The sequence below is a fragment of the Stylophora pistillata genome, chromosome 6 (genome assembly GCF_964205215.1).
Source record: "Stylophora pistillata chromosome 6, jaStyPist1.2, whole genome shotgun sequence".
Classification (NCBI taxonomy): domain Eukaryota; kingdom Metazoa; phylum Cnidaria; class Anthozoa; order Scleractinia; family Pocilloporidae; genus Stylophora; species Stylophora pistillata.
In genome coordinates, this window is record NC_142524.1 from 6,897,229 (window position 1) to 6,915,973 (window position 18,745).

Sequence of the window (18,745 nt, forward strand, 5' to 3'; positions counted from 1 at the left end):
TACTGGTGGCAGTTTTCCCATTTTAGGCATTAGCAGCAGTTTTTGTCATTTTGGCCACTACTGAAAGTTTTGCCATTTTAGCTACTTGTGGCAGTTTTATTTATTTCCAATTGGTGCCAGCTGAAGCCAACTCGCCGTTTTTCTGCATGCCTCGGGGGCACATGCTTCAGCCCGTCACATTCTCCCTTTTCTCAAGCTTTCTCAAAGAAACCATCACGGCCGCCGGCTTAGATGCCACGAATCTCTCCCCGCATAGTTTCCGCCGAGGCGGCGTCACACACGCGTATCAGTCAGGGGTTCCTGACCACTTCATCAAGCTGCACGGGGACTGGCGCTCAGAGCCTTTTAAACTTTACCTGTCTTTGCCTGTGGCCACACGCACCAGTGTCGCGGACGCTATGGCCACCTCGCTCTTTAATACAGTGTAGTCAAGTTATCACTTTCTTTTTATTTTTTCCTTTCTTCATCGTCTCTAATTTTCATTACTAGTGTTTTCTTTTCATCCCGTTTGGGCCCTTTTTTTAACATACTAATTTGGGGATTTTACTATTCTATACTTAAATGAAATTTTTCTGACCCAAACGTGTCTCTCATCGTAATCATATTGTCATGTTAAGAGAATAATTTAGAGGTTTGATTTCAAAAATCAAATTGCCATTTTAGCCACTTGTGGTAGTTTTGCCACTTTAGCCACTTGTGGCAGTTTGGCCATTTTAGCCACTTGTTTAATTTAATTTAATAATAAGTTCTTATATAGCGCATTAAAATTGAACTCTATGCGCTTTACAATTACAAATTAACAAAATTTCAATAAAAATCCTATACATGCAATTCGCTACTCTATCTAAACTAATGAATTATTACGTGTTATACATATGTTTGACAACGTACGATATCAAAAAATCTGGTGGCTTAATTTTTGAAAAGATAAGTTTTCAACAAGCGTTTAAAGGAGTCAACAGATTCGGCGTTTTTTATGCATTCAGGTAATTGATTCCACAAATACGGTGCGGCGTAGGAGAATGCTCTTTGCCCATACGTTTTAGTTCGAATTGTTGGGACCTCAAGTAGATTCATATTTGATGAACGGAGGTTTCGTGCTGGAATATATCGACTAAGAAGTTCAACAAGATAGGTTGGAGCCATGTCATTTAGTGCTTTGTATGTTATCAACAGTATCTTGAATTGAATTCGTTTTGTGACCGGGAGCCAATGAAGTTTCATAAGTATAGGTGTTATACTGTCTCTTGATTTAGCACCGACTAACAAGCGGGCAGCTGTGTTTTGGATCCGTTGGAATTTTTCGATGTCACAAATCGGTAGACCGTACAATAGGCTATTACAGTAATCAAGTCTCGATGAGATGAAGGCATGTATCAATCTTTCATTTTGCTGCGTCGAGAGGTATTTACGAACGCGACCAATATTTCTGATTGCTAGAGACGACGATTTACAGATGGAATTTATATGCGAGCGTAAGTTCATCACAGAATCAAGCATGACGCCTAGGTCTCGGACAGTATTAGATAGATTAATGATATCATCTCCAATATTGATATTACAGAAAGGAGGATTTTTTGAGAAGCGTGAGAGGAAATGAATGATTTCTGTTTTTGAAGGGTTGCACTGCAATCTGTTTTTCTTGGCCCACTCCATGATTGCATTAACACATGATTTCAATCTTTCCATGCCTAGCATTCTGTCAGAGGAGTTAATCTTTATGTAAAGTTGCGAATCATCAGCATATATCATACAGTTTAGGCCATGTTCAGCAACTTGTGGCAGTTTTGCCATCCATGTTAGACACTAGTGGTAGTTTTCCCAATTTTGCCACTACTGGCAGTTTTACCATTTTAGCCACTTGTGGCAGTTTTATTATTTTGGCCACTAGTGGATGTTGAGCCATTTTAACCACCACTGGTGGTTTTGAAATTTTGGCCACTAGAGGCAGTTTTACCATTTTGGGCATGCGTGGTTGTTTTGCCGTTTTAGCCACTAGTTGCACTTTTTCTATTTTCACTACTAGTCACAGCAGTTTTGCCAACTCCAGCACTGCTGGCAGTTTTTCCAATTTCGCCACTAGTGGCAGTTTTGCCATCCATGTTAGACACTAGTGGTAGTTTTCCCAATTTTGCAACTACTGGCAGTTTTACCATTTTAGCCACTTGTGGCAGTTTTGCGATCCATGTTAGACACTAGTGGTAGTTTTCCCAATTTTGCCACTACTGGCAGTTTTACCATTTTAGCCACTAGTGGCAGTTTTGGCATCCATGTTAGACACTAGTGGTAGTTTTCCCAATTTTGCCACTACTGGCAGTTTTACCATTTTAGCCACTAGTGGCAGTTTTGCCCTTTTAGCCAAAAGTGGCAATTTTTCCATTTTAGTTACTAGTGGCAATTTTACCATTTGGTTATTAGTGACAGTTTTACCATTTTGGCCACTAGTGGTAGTTTTGCAATTTCGGCCACAAGTGAGTGTTTTGCCATTTTAGCCACTAGTGGCAGATTTGCCGTTTTTGCCACAGCTGACGGTTTTGCCATTTTAGCCACTAATTGTACTTTTGCCATTTTGGCCACTAGTGGCAGTTTTTCTATTTAAGCCACTAGTGGCAGTTTTGCCATTTTGACCACTGGTGGCAGTTTTGCCATTTTAGCCATTAGCGGCAGTTTTTGCCATTTTGGCCACTACTGGCAGTTTTGCCATTTTAGCCACTGGTGGCAATTTTGCCATTTTGGGCACAGGTGACCGTTTTGCCATTTTAGCCACTAGTTGCACTTTTGCCATTTTAGCCACTAGCGGCAGTTTTGCTATTTTGGCCACTAGTGGTGTGAGATCATCCTTGTAGCCTGTGGTGAATAAATTAGCCATTCACGCACAGTTTACCTTTATGCCTTTATGTGATACAGACAGTGTAGCAAAGTAATGAAGTTGCCTCATCGTAATTTGCTCAATATGCATTTGAAAAACAGAATATTTGTGACGACAAAATATACCAAAATCGTCACTAAAACGTATATTGCTATATTCTTAGAATTTAATTACATTACACAATTTGACATGTGTTGTACCAACTGAGATAACGTAATTCTCAAGTCAGTCGCATGCTGAGATAACAATTTGAGTTATGCCCCACAGAAATGAGAGCAATTTAGCTTAGTGTATAGCCTTTCCTTGAAAAAAAATGGTTTTTAAAACAATGGGTCTTCGTTTTAGACCAGTGGGTCTTCGTTTTAGACCAGTGGGTCTTCGTTTTAGACCCGAGGGTCTTCGTTTTAGACCAGTGGGTCTTTCTTTTAGACCAGTGGGTCTTCGTTTTAGACCAGTGGGTCTTCGTTTTAGACCCGTGGGTCTTCGTTTTAGACCAGTGGGTCTTTCTTTTAGACCAGTGGGTCTTCGTTTTAGACCAGTGGGTCTTAGGTGTTAGGTCTTCGTTTTCGACACATCTCTGTAACTCCGTAAATAATAAGTGAGTGATGGACTTGTATATGACAAATAAATACCGCAGTGGAAATTCCATGCCACACCCAGCAAGTATAAGCAAACTGGTGCAATTTTAGTAAGTATTCCCTTCACGATCAGTGAGGAATCAATGTTATACTGTGAATTTTTTTTCTCTCACCTCTATTTACCCCTCCTGTTCTGTGAAGCATCGCGTATGGTCTTATAAAGACGCAGTTACCCCAAACTGGGTTGTTGTGACTTTAAGCAAATAAACTTTAGCTTTCAGATACTGTTGTTTGCGTTATTTTTGTTCTTTGGTAATGATTTTCAAGCCATTTCATTGAGCATTAGCAGAGTTCTCATCCCATTCTAATTCTTCTTAGTGCAGGCATTACAGTGATGAGTCGAGCTCAGCTAAAACTCAACCAAATGGCCTAAAATTGCTATCAAAGAACAAAACGAAAGTAACACAAACAACACTATATAGAGGTTGAAGTTTATTTGCTTTATTATTTACAGAGTTACAGAGCCCTCAAGCACCTCCCTTGTGGAGCTACCAGGGTACATTGCCATCACTCCAAGAATTCCCCTCAGTGCACCAACATCACTTTTTTTTTCATTGATTTTTCTTTTATTCACATAACAGATTTAGCTGAAAAGGGGGACTGCTCATAGTCTATAAACTCCCATACACGGCTTTACGATATTATTCACTTACACAGAGCTTTAAGTCCTATGCGATTTATCTTAAAACAAGAAACTGAACATTTTCAAATCCCTTCCTGCAGAAGTTATTCCTCACTTAACTAAACTAATTCAACAATGAAAAAACACAAATAACCACCATAGTATGGATACTTTACCTTGATGGCAACTGTAACAAGACAATTCTTTTTTAAGTACCAGTAAATCAAAACCCAGTAGCCCTGGTCTGGTTATTCTGTAGGCAATTACAGGACTTCAGGTTAAACTCGACTTCATCTTTCGCAAATCAATTTTGATGTTGATAATCTCCACGGTTACATTGACCGACTATCAACTCAGTCTTAACTGAGTATCGACCAAGTATCAACTGAATATTAATGGAGTGTAAACCTAAGTATCAGCTGACTATTGACCAATTGTTGATTGAGTGTTGACCGACCTACTGGTGGAGTATCCACCGACTCTTGACCAACATATCGACTGATCCTACAGAAACATGATCTGATTTGTTTATACCAAAAAAAGAAAAACAAATAATACTAGTTTGAGGTGATAATAGAGTTGGTAGTTTAAACAGATACAAGCAAGTTTTGAATTTAGAAATTCAGCAAGACCTAAAAGAGTAGCATGCAAACACTGAGTGAATTTACAATCATCACTAAAAAGAGAAATGAATTTAGGCAAAACATGCAGTCACTCAGTACATGGTAAAATTCCACACCTTGGTAATATTGTCTATGGTTAACTATTCAACAGTGACTAAACTAAGCAGTTGAAGAAAACATGAACATCAAATATATGCTAAATTATAGTATTACTACTAAAAATGCTTTAATCTAAGTACAGTTACTGTAATAAAATAACAACAAACTCAAATGCAACATGATTATTTACTTCTCAGTTCCAAAACTAAGAGTAAACCACCAGATTTTTCAGCACACATTATCAAGGTTATCCAAGGGCTGGACTTAACCGGAAGAGATATCAACCCTCAATAACACTTTTGCTCCAGAATGATTAAAAAAATATCAGTTTACTGTTTTTTCATACCATGTTCATACATATGGTGAAGTATGCCACAACAATTGTGACAAAATTTACCACACATCCAACACGTGAATTTCTCTCTGTCTAAAGATAGTTGTCTACACCTGTGTGTCTTTAAGCTCCTCTGATCCTCAAACCCTTTGCTGCAATAGCTGCACTTGTGAGGCCAATTCCCATGGTATGATCTGTTATGCACTGTCAGGTTTGACTTTGCAGTAAAGTATTTGTCACAATGAGTACATTTGTAAGGTTTCTCAGCACTGTGAACTCTGAGGTGTAGTTTCAAAGTTCCTGCTTGATTAAATGTTTTGTCACAATGAGTACATTTGTAAGGTTTCTCACCACTGTGAACTCTGAGGTGTATTTTCAAATTTGTTGAATGATTAAATGTTTTGTGACAATGAGTACATTTGTAAGGTTTCTCACCACTGTGAACTCTGAGGTGTCTTTGCAAATTTCCTGCTCGATTAAATGTTTTGTCACAATGAGTACATTTGTAAGGTTTCTCACCACTGTGAACTCTGAGGTGTACTTTCAAAGTTCCTGCTTGATTAAATGTTTTGTCACAATGAGTACATTTGTAAGGTTTCTCACCACTGTGAACTCTGAGGTGTATTTTCAAATTTGTTGAATGATTAAATGTTTTGTCACAATGAGTACATTTGTAAGGTTTCTCACCACTGTGAACTCTGAGGTGTATTTTCAAATTTCCTGCTCGATTAAATGTTTTGTCACAATGAGTACATTTGTAAGGTTTCTCACCACTGTGAACTCTGAGGTGTCTTCGCAAACATGATGAATGATTAAATGTTTTCTCACATTGCATACATTTGTAGGGTTTCTCACCACTATGAACCCTACTGTGTTGATGTAACACACGTTGATGCTTGAAGCTCTTCTCACACTGTGTACATTGATAAGGTTTCTCATCGCTATGAACCCTGTTGTGTTGCTTTAACCCTCTTTGATTTTTGAAGCTCTTGTCACATTGTGTACATTTGTAAGGCCTTTCATCTCTGGGAGTGCCAAAATGTGTTGTCTGATTTGTTTTTGAGTGAAAGCAGTTTTCAGTGTTGGCACATCTGAGTACATTCCTTCTTTTGCTCTGCCTCATTTTCACTCTACTTGCCTTTTCTCACAAACTTCAAGACAAGAAATTGAACATAGTCAGGTAACATAGATAAAGACATTTCAATTGTTACTAGTTGACATCAGTTTTTTATTCAAACCTTGGACGGGATTAAGTTTTGGGAATCAAAATATATTTCTTTTATTTCCATTATTTTCTCTCGTTGAACTCTCTTTTCAAAATTGGCATGTTATTTTGACAAAAGATAGAAATGTGTTTGCGCAATATTTTCCACTCATTCACGGAAAGTATAGTGAACAAAACCGAAGATAAAAGTTCCAATTTGGCTTAAAATAATTTATTCTGGTTTTCTAAACATGCAAAACTTGCAAATTCAACCTTTGATCCACTTATGTAACAAACTCTTGTGTTCAAAAACAATTTGCAGCTTTTAATTTAATCGAACCATGATTTAACGAAATAAAGTGAATTGAGTGCATTGTGTTCGATTCTTTAACTATCCATTCAATTTGGTTGAATTGCCTACGCCAGGACAACTAGTACGGAGCTAGAGTTGGGTGAATAAGATTACATACCTTATAGTTCCACAGGAATCAAATAAACCACAAGTCAAAAGATAACAAAATTGAACTACACCCATGAATATGGCGGATTTACCAGGTTAGCTCGGGAACGGAGCAAATTACGTCTTGTATGACGGCACAAAGTGTTCTCTCCACTGCAAAAAACGATTGTTGCCTTCTCTTTGTCAGATTTCATTGAAGCTATATATGGAGAAGGTGGAAAATTTGGTGATCGTTAATCCTTGCTAACAATGAACAAACACTTGTTGAAATGCGATGAGATTTCCTTGCTGTTATTTGTTTTAAAGGGGAAGTACCCAAAGCGACGCGGCAGAAATGAAGTCACAATGACCCATGCTCACCTAATCACGTTTCAGAAATGAATTTTCATCATCAACCCGACATGTGCACTTGCGAAAACATCGATTTTCTTGGCTTTGAGTTGATAAACAGCTAATAGAAGAAAATGAAACCATTTCTAACAGAATTCGATTTGAGACGCGGTCTCTGTACGGTACTGTAACTAAACAGATTCTTTCGTTAGGCGCGAAGATACTAAGACGATAGCTTCCAATTGGCGGGAAATACGCTCGGATATTTGTCCGCGGATATCGTCTTTACCGAGATGCGAACAATTTTCCGAGACGGTGACGCTAGACAAAAAGTATGAGCCACTACTATGAATTTACCAGCATATTGTTGCACCAAATGGAGGCTATTGAGTTCAGTATCCTTCAGATGTTTTTGCAGCGAGCGAGAAAGATGTTTTGTTTCTTGGGATTTTTTCTGATCATTGTTCTCTGGTTCAAATTATGAACAAACAAACATGTCCATTCTCCTGTAACAACAGCAAACCGCTCTTGTCTTGAATCAAATTTAAAAGCGGGGCTTATATCGAAGCGGACGTAAGGTTTGAATATTAGGGCGTATCACTTGGGGTATATCATCCGATATTCCCTAGTTTTATCAAGAGCCTATGTGATGGGCTCCTGGTTTTTTTCAGTCATGTGGTGCACTTAGAACAATCGCGCGCGAGCAAAAACATTTGATGGAATGTAAGTTCTGATATTTTTATCTCGGCCACATTTTGATCCGACGGTGAAGAAAAGACAGATGCCTACCTGTCTGGAAAAGGTAATAGTGGACTAAAGTGAACAAAGAAAACGAAAATAAACAGTACTACATTTGGTTCTCTGTCCGTTGCTTTTTTTATTTTGAAAGAAATAATTATCATTGATCTATGCATTTCCACAACTTTAAATAGCAGAATAATTCCACTATTCTTTACGCAGAGGCCATTTTCTGGAACATTTTGCGGCATTCTTCGAGGTCGTCGCGATTCCTCAGTAGGAGTTGTCGGGCAGCTGGAAGATTAGCGAACTTTTCAAAAAGCTCCAAGGAACTGGAGGAAGCTGGTTTGTAATAGTGTAGAAAATCATGTCGAACACTCTGAAGCAATCAAACATAAAAAACAAATTAACCTAGAACGAAGGGAGAGGGAACACCAATTTCAAAAGGTCACAGGTCACAAACAGATCCTTTATTCGCAGAATGATAAACAGACAGAGAAACAGACACACAGACAGAGAAATAGACAAACGAAGACAGACAAACGACGAACAGGACAACCGACAGACAGACAGACAGACAGACAGATAGTCAAACAGGAGAACAGACATACAGTCAGGCACAAAGATAGAGAGATAGACGAAAATGCAGGCAGATAGAAAGCTAAACATACAGACACGCAAACAGATACTCAGACAAGGCAAAAGACAGACAAACAGTCAAACAGAAGAACAGACATACAGTCAGGCAGAAAAAAAGGCTCACGATCATACGGGGAGATAGCCATACAGATATTCAGACTCAGGTACGGGGAAAGATAGACATCTAGATAGACTAACAGAAAGATGATCAGACTGATAGGCAAACAGCAGCACGATAGAGATGACTGACCAAGCTACTCACTGGCGGATTGAATGACTGACGGATGGAATTACTAACCAAGAAACAACAGAAAAAAATGAGCATGCAATAAACCAAGTAAAACAGTTACCTCATTATTCACTGCGAGAACTTGCTTCAAAAAATTTACCTTCTTTTTTAATTCATGTGAATCCTAGGATAAAATAAAAGATTATGAAAAAAGAAAACATTGCATGACAAGGGGAACATTACTGGATATGTGGCCTGTACAAGTGATTCTTAATATTACTTTCTCAATTGTTAATAGACGTTTTAGTGTCGAGTATCGTTGAGTATTTGAACAAGTCGTAACATATTTTGACGAGCCCGCAGGGTAAGTCGAAATACACGCAATTGCAAGTAGTCTGCCTTTCGCAAACGAAATCAAGCGAGCAGCGAGGCTGTATAACACTATCATAAAACAGTTCATACTCACCTCAGGGTCGACTCTTTGGAAAACAAAAGAATTAACGTGATGAACAGCTACAAGGTAAAAGAAAGGGGACCACTGCGACCTAAACAAAAATAAAAAGCAAAAAAAAAAAATTAGGATGACATGGAAAATGCAACGTGCCTTTGTCCGCCATTGGAAATATTTCAGAGGGGTGGGGAGAACGTTGGCGGGCTTTGCTGACCTCTCGCTGGCTCGCATTGCTTATGGCCTAATATTTTCCCGTAGGCGAAGAAATTAATGCTTGTGCGGGAGACAACAGTAAAAATTAGAGGCCTGTTCACGAGCTAATTATAGGGCGGCGTCTATTTCAACACAGTATTCCTTAAATCCCTTAGAGTAATAAAGGGAAATTGTTCGTGGACCGATCACAGAGGGAAATAAAGTAAAAACCAAAGCATTCCCGAATAACTTTCGACGCTCAATTCTAAAACTGCTCGATCAACATGTATTTATGGACAAGAGCAAAGCGTATTTGTCGCACTTACCTGACTGTTTCGGTGGCAAGAGCTCGTAAATAGAGCGCCAGTAATGACTGGTTTTGTTCAACAGGATACAGGTATTCCTCCACAGGGATGGGTAGCTAAAGGAAACAGAGAATAATATCGCACTTGCCATCGAATTGTACATTTAAAGTCATATGGCAATCTTATACAAAATGGTTACTTTAACCCTCTTCGCAAGGTTTGGTAAAAAACCGGATTTCTGTACAAAAAAGTGGAGAAATGTCCAGCAATGAGTGAAAAGTGTAAGTAAGAGTCACAATACTTCGCAAAAGCGGGAAGCTATAAAATAGTTGCATTTTGTAAATTTTATTGCCTTGAGTAAGGATCTTGAGGATGAACGGCGGAAGTTCTATGCATCAGTGGTAGAGAATATAGAAGAGAACAAGACATTAGGGGAGGAAAAAGTTGGCTATTTTAAAGCAAGAAAAAGATGAAACCTTCTGTAGATTTTACAGCAACCATTTTATTTAGTTTACCTGGTCTAAGGGTATCGAGAGAGCTCGCAAGACCCCTATGTGTTCATCCCAAACAGCTGTTTTGAATTTCATGTTGTGCTTCTGAGCCAAAGGTAAAATAACAAAAGAACCAAACAGAGCATCTCCAAAGGAGACCGCGGAGTACTGGGACAGAAGGGATGCGTACCTACAGGAGACAAGGTCAAAGTCGTGAGTTCACTTTTTGTCAAAATTTAATTGGAGAGTTGATAATAATAAAAAGTTATGTTAGAACACTGGAATTTCGTTCTTCTTTCTATTTTATCTTTCGTGGAGAAATATGGAGATTAGAATTTGGCAAAGCTGATTTGTCAGAGCGAAACAACCAATATTACCACTACACGCAGCCAAATGACAAACTTCCCTCTCTAAAACGCTACTTTTCGCGGGTCAAACAGCAAATTGCGGGCTGTAAATGGCATTTACCGCTCCAATATATATTTTATTACATGAATTTGTACGATTTGGCCTTGAGTATTGATAATAATAAAAATTCCATGACTTTGGTCGGGCATATAATTTATTTGTGTCCCTCGTAACATCATTTGCACCCTCACTTCGCTCGGGCGCAAATGATGCTACTCGGGCCACAAGCAAACTAGATGCCCTCCAAAATGGCTAGACCGCTGACCAGGATCAAACAGTTGCGATCCCACAATGCCTTATTTTGACCATCAGTGTTTAAAATGATTTTTTTAAAGTTTCCGCGGACCCTTTAGGCCAATCATTGCAGGGACTTATCTCGGTCTCCAGAGTGGTAAAAGTATTGTTATTCCTCCAGAATAGAGGCTAGTTCTTGTCAAAGAATGTTGGTCTCACCCCTCAAAAAGCGAAATAAACTTTATGTCATGAGAAACAGAAGCAGAAATACTGATAGAACTCAACTACATACAGGTCGTAGAAGGATGTAAGTCCAGGAATTGCAGAATTGAAATCAAGGTGAAGGAGACGTGAGGGGCTTGTGTAAATCTTCAAAAGAGATGATAAATAGTTGTGAACGCCACTGTTCAGAGAAAGATCGTTTCCTATGAAAGTAAAAAAGGATGACGGTAAATTGCCTAGAGAGACAAAACTGAATAAAGTTGAACCAGTAAATGAGGGAAGTCTACAAAAGTTCTTCGAACTTGACAATTTCTATTTCGCGTATGGTTGCCAAAATTACAATTCATCTCACACAAGGAAACTGCTGATTTTAAGCCATCTCGTTTTGCTGCCGCAAATAATTATCGTTTGTGCGCCTTCTCATTTTTAGCCGAAAATAGCGTCTTTGAAACCTATTGACTAGCCCATGCATACACTCTTCCAGTCCTCTATTTCCTCATATCGAATAAAGGCTGCTGCAATTTTCGCATTGCGTATGCAGTCCAACGAAAGTCCTCAACCGTTAAAACATGAACTTACAGATCGAAGCAAATCCATTCGGCACTCAACAAATTTACTTCAAACGTTTCTCTGTTAAAAAAAAATCAGCTTACTTTGTTCAGAGTAGGCGTGAGCGATGTGACTTGCGTGACACTTAAACATCGTAAGAGTCACGAAGTGCTGCCTGTAAATCTAACCTGTCAAGAAAATGCACATGAGCCTGGCTATTCTTGATGCCATGGTAACGTGACGTAAACAGGAGGGCCGCCATTCCTCAAGCAAGAGAATCAGTTGAAGTGTATTGGTTACTATGGAAACTGCAGAGCCTGAGATGGTAGCGATGCTCTCGCCCCTCATTTCACTGACAGAATAAATCGACAAACAATTCAATTCACAGAAGGAATGTCATCCGAGTCTTAAATGGAACCATTTCATGGTTTTGGTCTTCGGTTTGTATAAAATAAAACGGTTCCTATACATCTGCCCAACAAGTATTGATTGTTCAAGTACTACAAAATTAATCTATCAACTGTGTATTAAATTCCAAGGTATTTCGGCTTCGTTTGGTTAGAACCATACTCGTTATTTCAATTCAGAGTATCGTAAAACTAAATCTATAGAAATGGCGGCGATGCAAACTCACAAGCAACACATTATCCACCCTTCCCTCTCCCCCACGAATTGCATGCCTGCTGCGGGCGGAAAAATGCGAGAGTTTGAGTTAAAATTGATTTCCGTCTTAATTCGGCTGAAAAGATGGCGCGCAATTCTACACAGAATTTGAAAGCATATAAAGCTCAGCAAAATTCGGAGCGAATTGCACACCACGAACACTTAGCCAAGAATATCTGTATCGTGAAAAGGCAGAGAGAAGCGCAAACAGCTCACATCGCCACATAATGAGCTCGTGATATCGCCACTTGTTTAAACTTTTGCATCTTCACATTTCCCCAAAGAGCCGAAAGTTACAATTCAGTATAAAACAGAATTGCGAACGTTGATGAATACTCACACACTTGTTGCCAGGTTGTACAGATCCACTATGGGAAGGAACATCCAATCAGCGGGTTGAAGAGCACCTACGCAGAAGGGCAGCAGAAATGACTCAATATTACGCACCTGACGAAGGGCCATTGACCTGAGAGGGGTCCAGAAATGAGAATGAATAAAGTACACATCAACTGATTCCTCTTTTAAATGCAATAGCTGCGCGAGAATGTTTCAATGTTTCTCAAAATCTATGCTTACATGATCTAGGACATGCCTACTATTTAAGGCACACATCTGGGAAAAAAAAAAAAAAAAAACGGTTGGCCTACGCCGCTTAAATTATTTGGCTGCAATTCCCAAGCCTGTTTGCATCTTCTTTATTCTTGGCCATTCTTAGTCCTTCAGAGCTGTTCATTACCTACTTTGTGTTATTCTATCTTACCAGATTTTTATTTCATATTCCTCTTTAAGATGAATGTGGTTGTTACACGTAACAAAAAGAAAAAATTTGAGATAATATCCTCGCGTAACTTCAAACGCCTAGAAGTAATTAACATGCAATTTCTCCCAACAATTTAACTATATTATAAAACAAACAAGCTATGAGAATAGCTGGGCCTATCAGCTAGACGGAGTTCTCTTGATACAACACCAAATTCTCTAATCTAACTTTAAAAAAAATGTATGATAGTCACAAAAGTTACTGTTCGGATCTTAAGAAGTGAAGCGCCTAAGACAGAAGTCTGATTTCATATGAAGAAGATTTTCATCTGATTTTCATCTGATGAAGAAAGGCACACCCTTCGTATAGATGGCAACCAGAGCATCACAACGCATTTCAAAGTCTCAAACAAATAATCACCGAGGCAGCAGTGCTGGCCTATTATGATCCAGAAAAAGACAATGTGATTCAATCAGATGCAAGCTTAAAAGGAATTGGGTGTGTACTCATATAAGACAGTAAACCGGTGTGCTATGCAAGCCGATCACTCAGCGATACAGAATCCCGATACAGCGACATTGAAAGAGAACTTGTAGCTGCCTGTTGGTCCTTAGAGCGATTCAGCCACTACGTCTTTGGTAAGCAAGTGGTTGTAGAAACAGACCACAAACGGCTTGAAAGCATATGGAAGAAGAGCATACCCAGTGCATCGCTACGCCTCCAGAGGCTCCTCCTGAAGATCTCCAAATACAACGCGGAAATTAAATACATTCAAGGCAAAACAAACGTTGTAGCAGATGCCCTACCAGAATCTGCTGCATGGAATCCCCCGAAGAAGACTCAGAAACACTGCTACTTGAAGTTGATGCCATTAGCCACACCTTGCCCGCTAGCCCAGCAAAACAGGATGAAATACGAAACCACACAACTCAAGATACTGTGCTCAGCCATTTGAAGGATGTCATTCATCAAGGGTGGCCTGAATATCCAAACGAATGTCTTGCTAACCTAAAAGAGTTTTGGAACTTCAGAGAAGATCTAAGTGTTGAAAATGGCCTCATCTTGAAGGGACATCGTCTTCTGATTCCAAGCAACATGCGTCCTCAGTTACTTCAGATTATTCACCAAGGCCATCTGGGGGCAGAAAAGTGTAACTTGAAAGCTAGAGACTGTGTTTTTTGGCCAGGTATCTCAAATGATATTAATGAAATTGCTTTCAACTGCGCCACTTGCATACAGTTTTCTAAAAGCCAGCCAAAGGAACCCTTACACCCTCACTGTGTACCCAGTTTTCCTTGGCAATAAACTTGCCACCGATTTGTTCGACTACCAAGGCGCCCAATATCTGTTGGTAACAGATTATTACAGCAAGTACCCCATCGTGAGAAAGCTGAGCTCCACTACATTTACTACTCTCATTAACCATCTCAAGTCAATATTTGTAGAAAATCGGGTACCAGAAACATGGATATCTGATAATGGCCCACAGCACAACAGTCAAGAATTTACAGCCTTTTGCAAGCAGTGGGGCATTGACCATGTGACAAGCTCACCACTGTATTCACAAAGCAACGGCTTCGTAGAGTGGTCAGTCCAGAAAGTAAAGAACCTTCTACGAAAAGCACAAGCCTCGGAACAAGATCCATACTTAGCATTGCTGACATACCGGACCACACCCGTAGACAGCAACCTACCGTCACCTTCTCTGCTGTTGAACCGTAGAGCTTACCGCACACAACTGCCATGCAGTGGCCATCTCCAACGTTCACAAGCTTTTGATAGCCGCACAGAGCAACTACAAAATCGACAGGACACACAGAGAACCATTACGGCCGCCAAGGGACACATATGCTTCGACGACTAAATCAAGGCGAGCAAGTAGTCGTGTTCCAACCACAGACCAAGGAATGGATTCCCGCAGAGGTAAAGGAAGAGACCAGTAAACCAAGGTCTTACATAGTCAAGACAACGGGTGGGTCTGAGCTAAGACGCAACAGACTCCAGCTGAAGCTTTTACCTTTCCAGAAAACACCAACAACATGTGGAGAACAAGTTATTAGCAACCAGGAGAGTACAGCCATGAGACAAAGCCCTTACCTCTTCAGACGTCATCGTCAGAATTACCTCAGGCGCCTGCCAAGTCACCGTTATCTTCCAACCAAGGCAGTGACAAGTTGCCTATGACAACAAGGAGTGGCCACATTGTAAAGGAGCCAGCTAGACTAGACTTATAAGCTTTTTTTGCTGTCTGAACACTGATGAAGAAACACTCAGAGAAACACATATAAACTCTGTTTTTATTGTTATTTTTGTTGTTTCTGTTTTCTTTCCCTTTTTTTTTGTTTGGCTGTTACTTTTTGTTAGAAACTTAGATTTCCGTTTTTAGCCTTTCTTAGGATGGAGATGTTACATTAGCTAAGCTTACGCAATGGTCCAGCGCATGCACAGTGAAGAGACAAAGCACATGTTCGAGACACAAAGTTTATTTTCCTTGATCTGAGATAACTAAATAAAATGACCAAAAAGCTGCATATCCTTTTACAGTCATGATTGTGTACTTTTCTATTGCTAACAAACTGCAAAATGGTCAAACCATGTAATAACTTTTTTCAAGTGAATTATTTATTGTTTTCATGTATCCAAACTAAACCCAAAACATTTTCAAATGCCTCCCTACAGAGGGTAATTCCTCACTCACATACACAAATTCATCAATAACAAAACAAAATAACTACCCCTGACAATTATTGTATCTGTAACAAGACAATGGTTATTCAAGAAAATCAAACCCATTAGTCCCGGGTTGGTTATTCCAAAAGCAACAACAATTAAAATTGTAACTGCAACAAGACAATGATTATAAAATTGTAACTGTAACAATGGTCATTTAAGTAAATCAAATCCATTAGTCCTGGGTTGGTTATTCTTAAAGCAATAAGGATTAAAGATTAAACTTGACTTAATTTTTCTCATATCAATTTGAACATTTCAAGCATATTATTTGTGTCACGGCTCAACACTAACGGTAGCCCACTAACCACAGACTAGTAGAAATTCAGTGGTTCAATTCAAGCAAGTGGTTCTCAATTCCTACTAGCCAGTTTGGCTTAAATTGTCATAACATCTAAAAACATCTAAGATGTCACTAGCCTAGTCACTAGGCCAGTCAATTGAAAAGTTAATGTCAGGCCCAGTGTGTGATATTTTTCATGCTATCTACTGAGGCTTGAATGAATGAGATTTTGTATCAATTGGATTTTTCATTCAGATGCGGAGCAACCTTTATGTCACAGAGAATTGTCTTCTTTTTCTTGGTTTCTGTCTCCTATAGAGAAGTGGCTGTTGAATACATCAAATTCATTCTGGTAGCCAAACACCTTACAAAATAAGAGAGAAGTTGCATAGACTGAAAAAGCCTTGTGCCACCATATTTGTTTGAAATTTTTGTCTTTTAAATCTCATGCTTCCTTTCTGTGTTTCTCTCACATGTGGCCTGCTCCTTGTGCAAGGAAACTGGTACTTGAGCCACCTGAAATTTGCTCTTTTGTGAAATAATTTTTAACACTCAAATAGAAATGTTGTGTGTCAGTGTGGCCATATAAAATCATTTATATCAATTCTAAGTTCTCTGTCTCTGTGCAAAGGTAAACCACCACATTCTTCGAAACACATTATCCAAGTGTTGGACTTACCAGAAGAGACCACAAGCTTAATTAACCCGTGTGCCCCAAAATAATCAACTAAACATCAGTTTACTCTTTTTTCATACCGTGTTCATACATGTGGTGAAGTATGCCACAACAATTGTGACAAAATTCACCACACATCCAACAAGTGAATTTCTCTCTATCTAAAGATAGTTGTCTACACTTGTGTGTCTTCAAGCTCCTCCAATCCTCAAACCCTTTACTGCAATAGCTGCACTTGTGAGGCCAATTCCCATGGTATGATCTGTTATGCACTGTCAGGCTCCACTTTCCAGTATAGCATTTATCACAATGAGTACATTTGTAAGGTTTCTCACCACTGTGAACTCTGAGGTGTGTTTGCAAATGTCCTGCTTGTTTAAATGTTTTGTCACAATGAGTACATTTGTAAGGTTTCTGACCACTGTGAACTCTGAGGTCTTTTTGCAAATTTCCTGCATCATTAAATGTTTTGTCGCACTGAGTACATTTGTAAGGTTTCTCACCACTGTGAACTCTGAGGTGTCTTCGCAAATTTGTTGAATGATTAAATTTTTTGTCACAATGAGTACATTTATAAGGTTTCTCACCACTGTGAACTCTGAGGTGTGTTTGCAAATGTCCTGCTAGTTTAAATGTTTTGTCACAATGAGTACATTTGTAAGGTTTCTCACCACTGTGAACTCTGAAGTGTTTTTGCAAATTTCCTGGATCATTAAATGTTTTGTCACAATGAGTACATTTGTAAGGTTTCTCACCACTGTGAACTCTGAGGTGTCTTCGCAAATTTGTTGAATAATTAAATGTTTTGTCACAATGAGTACATTTGTAAGGTTTCTCACCACTGTGAACCCTGGCGTGTTCATGTAATGTGCGTTGATGCTTGAAGCTCTTCTCACACTGTGTACATTGATAAGGTTTCTCATAGCTATGAACCCTGTTGTGTTGCTTTAACCCTTTGTGATTTTTGAAGCTCCTCTCACATTGTGTACATTTGTAGGGCCTTTCATCCCTGGGAGTTCCATAATGTGTTGTCTTATTTCTTTTTGAGGGAAAGCAGTTTTCAGTATTGGCACATCGGAGTTCATTCTTTCTTTTGCTCTGCCTCATTTTCACTCTGCTTGCCTTTTTTCACAAACTTCAAGACAAGAAATTGAACATAGTCAGGTAACATAGATAAAGACAATTTAATTGCTACTAGTTGACATTTTTTATTCAAACCTTGGACTGTATTAAGTTTGGGGATAAAAATATGTTTCTTTTATTTCCCTTATTTTCTCCCGTTGAACTCTCTTTTCAAAATTGGCATGTTATTTTGACAAAAGATAGAAATGTGTTTGCGCAACATTTTCCACTCATACACGGAAAGTATAGTGAGGGGGGTGAATAGGCTAACGGATCGGCGGATTCCGAGAATTATTTTTCCCGGATTTTGGATTTCGAGCAAAATTTTAACGGATTTGCGGATCCAGAAGTTGCAACGGTTCGCGATTTCGTCGATTTTTTAGGTTCGGATTTTGGATTTTGTTTGTGAGGAAGTTCGGATCGAGGATCTGAACGATCGTCAGAAATGCGTTGTTTTCTGAGTATGTGTATTTTTATGTCACGGACTAGACTCTCTGCATGTCACGCGCTAGGGGAAATAGTAACGCACTGGGACGTCTGCTGTGTTCGCACCCCTAGGCCCCTATCCATGACACTGTACCCCACCAATTGCGATTCGCTCGATGGGAAGGCCATTGCCTAGCTAACACACAACAGCTCAAGGTGCGTTTTCCACCTTTTTACGAGACAAGTAGCGAACGGATTCGGATTTAACAATATTTTTTAACGGATTGACGGATTTGGTTATCAAATCGCAGCAGAGCGGCGGATTTGCATACCCCTATTCACCCCCCCCCCCCCCCCCTATAGTGAACAAAACCGAAGATAAAAGTTCGCATTTGGCTTAAAATAATTTATTCTGGTTTTCTAAACATGCAACACTTACAAATTCAAC

General features: G+C 39.3%; 2 protein-coding genes across 4 annotated transcripts; both read right to left on the reverse strand.

Annotated features, from left to right (window-relative positions):
• Positions 1–3,926: 3,926 nt before the first annotated feature.
• LOC148727999 (uncharacterized) lies at positions 3,927–17,856 on the reverse strand. The gene is made up of 2 exons (XM_088724901.1): positions 17,031–17,856; positions 3,927–6,154 (listed from the first exon to the last, which is right to left on the reverse strand). Exons 1-2 carry the CDS (start codon positions 17,854–17,856, stop codon positions 5,181–5,183), a joined length of 1,800 nt encoding a protein of 599 aa, XP_088581027.1. The 3' UTR covers positions 3,927–5,180.
• On the reverse strand, positions 8,038–12,786 carry LOC148728000 (RNA polymerase II-associated protein 1-like). Of its 3 annotated transcripts, none has more exons than XM_088724443.1 (8): positions 12,641–12,786; positions 11,742–11,825; positions 11,159–11,291; positions 10,249–10,414; positions 9,755–9,849; positions 9,252–9,330; positions 8,907–8,969; positions 8,038–8,296 (listed from the first exon to the last, which is right to left on the reverse strand). In XM_088724443.1, exons 2-8 carry the CDS (start codon positions 11,788–11,790, stop codon positions 8,132–8,134), a joined length of 750 nt encoding a protein of 249 aa, XP_088580569.1. In that variant the 5' UTR covers positions 11,791–11,825; positions 12,641–12,786; the 3' UTR covers positions 8,038–8,131. The 3 variants fall into 3 exon arrangements, with proteins under 3 accessions (XP_088580569.1, XP_088580570.1, XP_088580568.1); XM_088724444.1 differs by having other exon boundaries at positions 11,742–11,820; positions 12,641–12,729; XM_088724442.1 differs by lacking the exons at positions 11,742–11,825; positions 12,641–12,786 and adding an exon at positions 11,826–12,000.
• Positions 17,857–18,745: the final 889 nt, after the last annotated feature.